This window comes from Liolophura sinensis, chromosome 1 (genome assembly GCF_032854445.1).
Source record: "Liolophura sinensis isolate JHLJ2023 chromosome 1, CUHK_Ljap_v2, whole genome shotgun sequence".
Classification (NCBI taxonomy): Eukaryota; Metazoa; Mollusca; class Polyplacophora; order Chitonida; family Chitonidae; genus Liolophura; species Liolophura sinensis.
In genome coordinates, this window is record NC_088295.1 from 29,865,354 (window position 1) to 29,873,794 (window position 8,441).

The following is an 8,441-nucleotide window of genomic DNA, read 5'->3' on the forward strand; positions in this document are numbered from 1 at the left end:
CAAATGATAAGAACAGCAGATATTTAATGGACAGGCAAGTATAAAGGAAAATCTTACAATTCATTCACCACTGAATCGCCATATATAACTCAACCCGTTAAGGCCATGACATATGTCACTCTTATGGGGCATTTCCGATGTCAGCTGCTTCGTAAATGCGCTTCGCGCGTGTTATAATCGCCAGTTTTTCCAACGCTGTTCGCGCTGCGAACGTGAATGCCGTGAGTTAAGTTTCTGAATGACAGACACATGAATATTATAAACACAAAAATAAAGCTCGTTCCAGTTGTCTGGGGATCACGACTGTTCTAAAATTGTCTCTTCTACACCTCGTGCATTGCACTCAAAGCAGCGATACATTATCTCAACAAGTGGAACTCTTTGCAACAAGTGTAAATTTGAATCGCAGAAACGAATATTAATATTTCCTCAATATTTAGGAACATCTTGTTTGTTTTGTGCATAAACTGGATGCAGGTGATTCGCAGAAATAGTAGTTGTTCACAACACGGCCAATTAAATGTGGGCTGGGTTGGATAAGTGTGAACAAAAAAGCACAGACCAAGTGCACTCAACTTTAAAACCATCCTACAGAGACTGTTAAAGGGCGAAAATGGAAGGATTTCTGGTTTGGGAAAAGTTATCCAGTGCGAGAATTCTACACACCATTTCGTTTGCCCAACAGACATGACGGAACTAAAGCTGTTAACATATATAAGACTAGGCTCCTTCTATACTTCTGACATTTATTTACATGCAAGCCAGAACATATATATGTATATTATGAGATATTTAAAAAGCAAACACAACCATCAGTATATGTATCATAGTATAATCAAAACAAGAAAGACTTTCAGTTAATGTAAATAAGACAACATCTATAGTTGATCATATCTCGTCTATTGTTGAAGAGGAAAATTTCATTCTCTAAGGCTACCAAATATATAATTCGGATAACATCGGATAACCCGTCTACTATGTAACACTGTTGTTTATTTGGATGTGGAACGTATGGTGAGTATATCAAATAAATAACACCTTGGATGTAAAATCAATGCAAAGGGCTATACGTTATAGATAGTAAAGTAGACAGTACACAATTCAGCAAGGGGTACACAACGGCAAACACAAAGCGGATCTTTGGAACTAAACGTCACAGACAGATATTCCACTACCAGTCATGTCCGGAAAAAATAATCCAGAACATAGCATGGGCTGAAAGTAATACGAACGTGTAGCCAACAATACGAACGTGTAGCCAACATGGACAATCGTAATCTGTACGATAAATACAACAAATACCATACTATATGTAGCTACGACTGATACTTTGACTGTAACGGCGACACGGGTGTCAGATGTGAGTACAATTGGCTGAGTTGACCAATATCAAACAGATGCTACACATAAATGTGTGTGATTGTGCATATATAACGATGCTGAGTTCTGGCTGTGACTGTGATGATTGATGGTGAGGTGGAACGTGGAACATATGAATTTTGTGCGTCGTACGTCAAAAAATAATCATTTTAACTGGTGACGTAATATCATGCATGTTACAGGTAAGCTTAATAATTGTAGCCTTGTTAGACACATTTCGTTCAGATTTTTATTTTCACTAGCCATATATCTAATTATACGTCAAGAATAACGATCAAAAAATCAATTTATGGAAAGCAGTAAAATAGAATAACTCTTTCGAGAACAAATTTGTTGCTTTGCAAAGAAATCATTACTGCCATTGGTATTCTAATGGACCTTCAAGACCTGGACGCTGTTGCTATTTTACTGACGTCTTTCGATTCGCCTGATTCTAAGATGCAAGATATAGGATACGTTGAGTAAACTTCACATAGCTAGGCAAAGATTGGCAGGTTGTGTTCACAACTGACAGATCAACACAGCCTAATGTAACTTTTAAGTTGTATTCTCTTGCTCTCATGTTCAACGGCAGATTGCTGCAGACGTGATTTACCGAAGATTAACTTAGCGACAGGTGTACCAAAAATTGATCAGCGTATAATAATCGATATAAAGCCAGGAGATATAAACTCATGGCAGTTCTCCAAAGGAATTACAGTTATTAATCCTTGAAGTATCGCATGCGTGAGCAATCTTAGGAGAAAAATCTCTCTGAGCAGGAGACATCAATGACGTTCGATCTCCTGATCTAAATGCCCTTGTCACGTTTTTGTGTTAGTCAAACTGAGCGTGAGGGATTGGCCGTGTACATTTAAATAAAGTTTCAGAGATATTAAGTCTAGAGCATACATTTTCAGAGATCAATAGCAGCTTTTCTAAGGCGTGTAGTTCACTTTGTTTAACGTTATAACACAACATATAACACAAAACGCCTTACTTTTGAAAAGGCTACACATGTATGGCTTTAGCCAATAATGTCCTATGCGAGGTTTCGAAGAGCTTTCTTCACATTTGTTTTGATCAACAAGCTGTCAGATAGCAGAAAAAAATACGTATTCGCCAATCTTCAACTTGTTCTATTCAGTTGTATAGGATGTTTTTCTCAGCGATAAATGTAAATGGCTCTACGCTTACTTGTGGTAAACCGTTTAAAGTTAAAAAAAAAGTCCACATGTTCATGTGTTTCGCACTGGACGATTTTGTGTGCACCTTATTAGTATCACCGTGCCTCCGTCAGGCATATGAAACTATTTCTCATTAGTGGTTGCAGAAAACAACAGCTTGTTGACATTTGTCACAATGCTGAAGGAAACCGCTTTAAATATATTTAAACAATACAACAGGAATACAATGAATCAATGAACGTAAAATGCCATATACTGGAACATGTGTTCCAGCATCTGAAAGGACAGTTTTGTTGTGAATAAACGAGCACTGTGTGACAACTATAAAAAATCTGGTTCTAAATGTAACTGAAGTTTTTTCATCTTCCTTTTGTATACCACAATATTCCACGAAAACATGTTATTCAATATGTAACCACAACAGAGCGTAGAGAATATAGGATCGCAATAGTTTTTAGTCTTTGTACACTTTGAAATACGTACTGCTGGTGTCCTCATTTAGTCCTTTGGTGTAATGACACTGACTGACCATTGTAGAGGGAGTGTGGTCTGTTCCCGACTTCGTCATCCTGCGTGGACAGCAGCGGCACAAGTAACGCTGGAAATATTTCCTGAACTGCTCACTTTGTAAGTACAGTGCTATCGGGTTCATGCAGGAGTTACTAAAAGCCAAACAGAATCCCAGCACCTTGAACACGTACCAAAACTGATTGAAATCGAACAAGTCGTAAGCGTTTCCCAAGAGATAGATGTGTCTGGGCAGCCAACATATAATGAATATGAACACAAAGGACAACACTAGCTTGGCCACCTGCGTGCGAGCAGCATTGGTTCGTGAGGAGCCGTGGCGATTGGATGATACTTCCACCAGGATATGTGAGTTACTGGAGAGAAGAGTACGTGCCATCAGGCTATAGCATGTCCAAATTATTATTAAAGGCACAGCAAAGAAAAGAATAAAACGGTAAGTAACATGAAATGGCATGTACCAAAATCCCCAGGCTTCTGGGTAAGGATCACAGTAGCTTACACAATAGTAAACATGTACCTTTATCTCTGAGCCTATGGCGTCGGGTATCGCTAGAGTTAAGCTGATCATCCAAACAGCCGAGGCTAGACAAACGGTCTTCTTCATTGAAATCGCTGACCGTTTCCTCATTGGGTGGGAGATCGCCAAATAACGGTCAACGCTGAGAAGAGTTAAAGTAAACACGGAAACACCAAGGGACAAAGTCTCCATAAAATAGTTTACCTTGCACAAAGTCATGCCGAAATGCCAAACCGGAAACGTGAAAGAAAACGCCGAAAATGGTACAGCGAGAAGAAGGAAGAGAAAATCTCCGAATGCCAACGAAACGAGGTAAATGTTTGGAATCGTTCTCATTTGTTTACATTTCAGAACGATTAGAATCACAGAAGCATTTCCAATTAATCCCGTGAGCAGAATAAAACCGAACACAATTGGGACGGCAATCTGAGCTTTCTTGTCCATCGGAATATGGTGAGTGTCATTTAAAAGACTGCAATCAGAAAAACTCATTGTCTGGTTGTTACCGTTAGCTGAAGTCATTTTGAAAGTTTAACTAAAATAGTACCTGCCACTTTATCCTCTGTAGTTCATTCTTTTCTCATGACAATCAGTTGAGCACAGTGAAAAACATACTGACGGCCAAAGTCTTAACCACGATAATTTCACAACATGAATCCAACTGACATGTGCTTGCTGACTTCTTTCATCGCATTCCCTCGGACGATACTGAAAGCCTCTCGATATTTTGTGCTGATTTATATATACCCGCCTCGAGCATTCGCGCAAATCGATGCCGGGTCGATGTATTTTGACACTGGCGCAACACTCGTGAGTAGCGCAGTCCTATATCGCTGCCATCAACAACAGACGACACCGGGAGGAGCAGTACAGCTGCCGTTCCTGAGAAAGCTGTTGCAAAAGTCAGAGTAGATAAAAATGGATCATCAGCGACTGTCGGCGGGACTTTACTAGGCGCGTGATGCTCCTTCCTTTTCCCTCACGTCACCTGAGTGGCAGCTTTCTGATCGTGGTACTCACTTAACATACTCCGCCCCTCTCCGCGGCAGCTGAACAACCGCTGGTTGCCAGGCTCACTGAGGTTTACCAGAGCGAGGAGTCTTGTAATCTGTATGCAGCTCAAGTAAACACACACTATTTAGTTCATCGGAATTCTAACATTTATAAAAATTGTAGACAGCTCACTTGATAGTACTTCGTTGACGGTATGAAATTTAAATTACGAAGGCGAAACAAAAGGCCTATCTACTAGGTTTTCATAGCAAACAGGGCTTTAACAAACAAACCGTGCACCTGTCAGATGTGTTGTTGTGTTAATAGTTTGCAGCTAAAGAGTATCAGAGTTGACTGTTCACTAATGATACTACGTGTACATATGTGCTAAATAAACGGATGTTAATTGCCTGTGATTATTCTAGTCATTCAGGGGGTTAGTTACAGGCGTTACTAGTAGATGACGGCTGTAACTCATTCTCCTGGCCATGGACGTATAATTTACCCATACCCATACGCCTCACTTAAATGTACCTGCATATATGACAAGAGTGTGGGTTTGCCTCGCCTCAGTCCGCCACATGCGCTGTAAAAAGTCAAGAATAGCAAAACAGCAAATGATAGTTGATGTGCCATACAACGATACAGTGGAATGACAGTGGGGCTACACCTAATATGTTGCAAATGGAAGACTAGATGATAGTTGTATCTAATATTCCTTCGTATTGCATACGATAAAGGGGTAGTAGATATTTACATGTATTTGATTCGTAATTTTAACCGTACAAAAATATTCCGTGTCTACCCTACAGGTTGCGCTTAAAGGTTGAATGAATATTATGTTATTGAGTTAATAAATTCACTGTTGATTAAAGTGATCGACGAAAGTTTAGATAACATATTTCTGATTAATTCATTATCTCTTTCATTCCAGTGCATGGATGGGTCGTAAATTGATTGAAATCGAATGCTTTGCGTATGATGTAATCCTGTGATGATTATGTGATGGGTGAAACAGGGTTGTCAGAGTATGTGGCAGTAACATCCATTACAAATAATAATGTGAGCGCTTCTCTGAACATTACATCATGCGTTCACAGTCTATCTTTGCATGATGTCTCGGGTGTACTATTTCAGCTTTTGTGTAATTAATATGGCTATGGGACTGTGGAAAGCCGACGCCGTTCATCATCCACAAGTTAAGGGGCGTAGGCCTGGGAGCTCACAGGTTGACAAGCACATAGGGATTCCATCTTCTCTTACCGTCGTCCTAAAATCAATACCTACAAGAATTCGTAAAACAAAAACTTCAAACAAACATCAAACAAACTGGTCATGTCATTTTTTAACGGATAATGAAAATATTACGTATCTGGAAGAGCCCTGTTGATTTTATTTCTACTGGGATACATTCTGTTCCTTTTCTCAACAGAACCATTCTGAGTCATATATTCTTGATTTTAGCGTAAAACGCCAAAATAAATAATAAATGCAAAATTAGAATAATTATGGATAAAAAGAACACATGCAACATCCGAGGGTACAGCCTAATATGCATACCTACCAAATAGCCGTTAAGCCAAATAAGTTGTCCATTCAGTTAATATGGTACTGGAATATGTACAGCTTATTTCAGCTATACGCCTCATGACAGTTCAAGTGCTACAACTGTAATACACAGTAGAACCTTTATAAACAAAGTATCAAAAAATCAAATAAATTCAATGTGGTTTAGTTAGTTTCATATTGACATAAAACTTACTCCGAAGACTCTTATTTAATACCATGTTAAATGTATCATTTAACTTTGTCACCCCGCTAATCACGAGATTCCTGATGCATTTGCCGAGATGTATTAGGACGGTACAATAATCGTACACTGTGCCCCCCAAACTTTGGAAGATTTTGAAGACATTTAGAAATGAGAAAATACCGATCGATCAGTCAACAGGAATGGCAGTTAGCAGCGAGACAGGCCCAGGACAACCCAACCCGGGGATTCGCCCTCCAGCAGAACAAATGGAAAGCGGCTGTTTTTAGAACAGATTATGAGCGATACACATTGTTGATCATTTAATAGTCGCTCATATTGGGGAGCACTAGGTACTGGAACACTCTCGTTTGAGTTCTCCTAATTTGAACTAATAGTTTTTCTCTTGACCTATGTTTTGGTAGTTTTTACCAATTCTAAAATAGTTCACCATGCCTACAGTAGTCACGATCTACAGTTCAATCTCTTTCTTATACAAGTAGTCCGATATATTGTAGTGTCGATCTGATCTTTTCTTTCACCTCATCGCGTTGCCGAAACATTTCTTCTTCAGTGACCAACATACAATAACGAACTGGTATTTCGTAGCAATGTTAATTGTTTTGCCTCTACGTATTTTCTATGTGCACATCTTTTAAAAGAGGGCGATACCACACACCTTTTGTTTTGATAAGAGATTAATCTGGCAGATAATGCCGGACACACTGATCAACACAGATAATTTAGGAAGCAGTTACCAGCAAGCGCCACCTCGTGGCAATTAATGGAACTAAAGTGTCCCTAATTGTTCCATATAAATTATAAATACTGGGAAAATGGTACGTACCTAGTTTAATGAAGTCTTATGCTTCCAAGCACATCACTGCTTACAGCAGTTAGCTGAGGAAATGACAAAGCACTATTGGTATCAAAACTGTAATCAAAATGAGGTAATTTATTTCATATATATTTTAGTGTGGCAAGAATAACAGTACTTGGGACATCAGAGTACACACATTGTTTGATGGGTGTGTGATCAATTACACCAGTATATTGCTTAATACAATTCAGGATCCTGGAACGCGTAATGTAGATCTTGAATGTCATTTAAACTCATTTGTAGAGAGCAGAAGCGTATGCATGATGCACTGTGACATGGCTAAGTAGGTCTGAGTTATGTGTTCGGGACTGATCTGCTATCTTCACCAGAGTGGATGTATTAGTGCCTTTTATCCTAGAGTGTCCTCAGTCCACTTAGTCTATAATAGCACCCACACATGTTCTCCGATGGACTGGCTTTTAAGGTCGAAGCTTATTAAATGCGTATGTTGGTCTACAAAGTAAATGTCAAAACTCCAAAATAGTACCAGACCCAACGAAAGCCCATTTGGTCCCCGTAAATTTGACCAATGAATACCTATTATCAAATTAGTTTGGTCAGAATTAAATTTGCACAGGCCATTATGTACTGACTCCAAGCCATCTTTCCCTTACACGCTATGGTCCAAGACTGCCTTAGCTGCTGGATATGTAAGCATGCTCTCTCTCTCCCCTCTCTCTCTCTCTCTCTCTCTCTCTCTCTCTCTCTCTCTCTCTCTCTCTCTCTCTGAATAAGACTCTGGAACCCCACGTGCCCTCTGTGCGCCCTCCGGTCACATTCAATCCAAGTCCCGTTCCGGAGATATGAAAGTAACACATGTAGGTAAGAAAACTTCTTCAGGGGTTTACATAGATCGGCGACCACTGTTGGGAATTCACGGCAGTCTGCGATTATTTGATCCAGACATCCGGATACAGACAGTGACCGTAATCACATCCATCAATTATATACACGTATGTGTGAAGGCAATCTTTCATACCAACGTGAAACACTGAACCATTCAAATACACTTACATGTACGTTCGAAGCAACGCTACACAATGCAAGGCCAATTATACATGCAAAGGACTAGATTCTGCTTTCTGACTGAAGACGAAGGTGGAAGCTGTTGTTTTAAGGAAGTGTCAACAGCTCATATTATCACGTATCACTCTAGCTTGTTACTGTTATTTCGGAGAGCTTTTAATAATCTACCCACACAGTCATTGATAAAAATTGATTTCC

General features: G+C 39.5%; 1 protein-coding gene across 1 annotated transcript; it reads right to left on the bottom strand.

Annotated features, from left to right (window-relative positions):
• Positions 1-3,000: 3,000 nt before the first annotated feature.
• Positions 3,001-4,116, bottom strand: LOC135475773 (neuropeptide CCHamide-1 receptor-like). The gene has a single exon (XM_064755748.1). The coding sequence runs from the start codon at positions 4,114-4,116 to the stop codon at positions 3,001-3,003; it is 1,116 nt and encodes a 371-aa protein (XP_064611818.1).
• Positions 4,117-8,441: the final 4,325 nt, after the last annotated feature.

What these genes read in the sequence shown, in the direction of transcription:
- LOC135475773 (XM_064755748.1), bottom strand. Translation starts at nt 4,116, where the DNA reads ATGACTTCAGCTAACGGTAACAACCAGACAATGAGTTTTTCTGATTGC.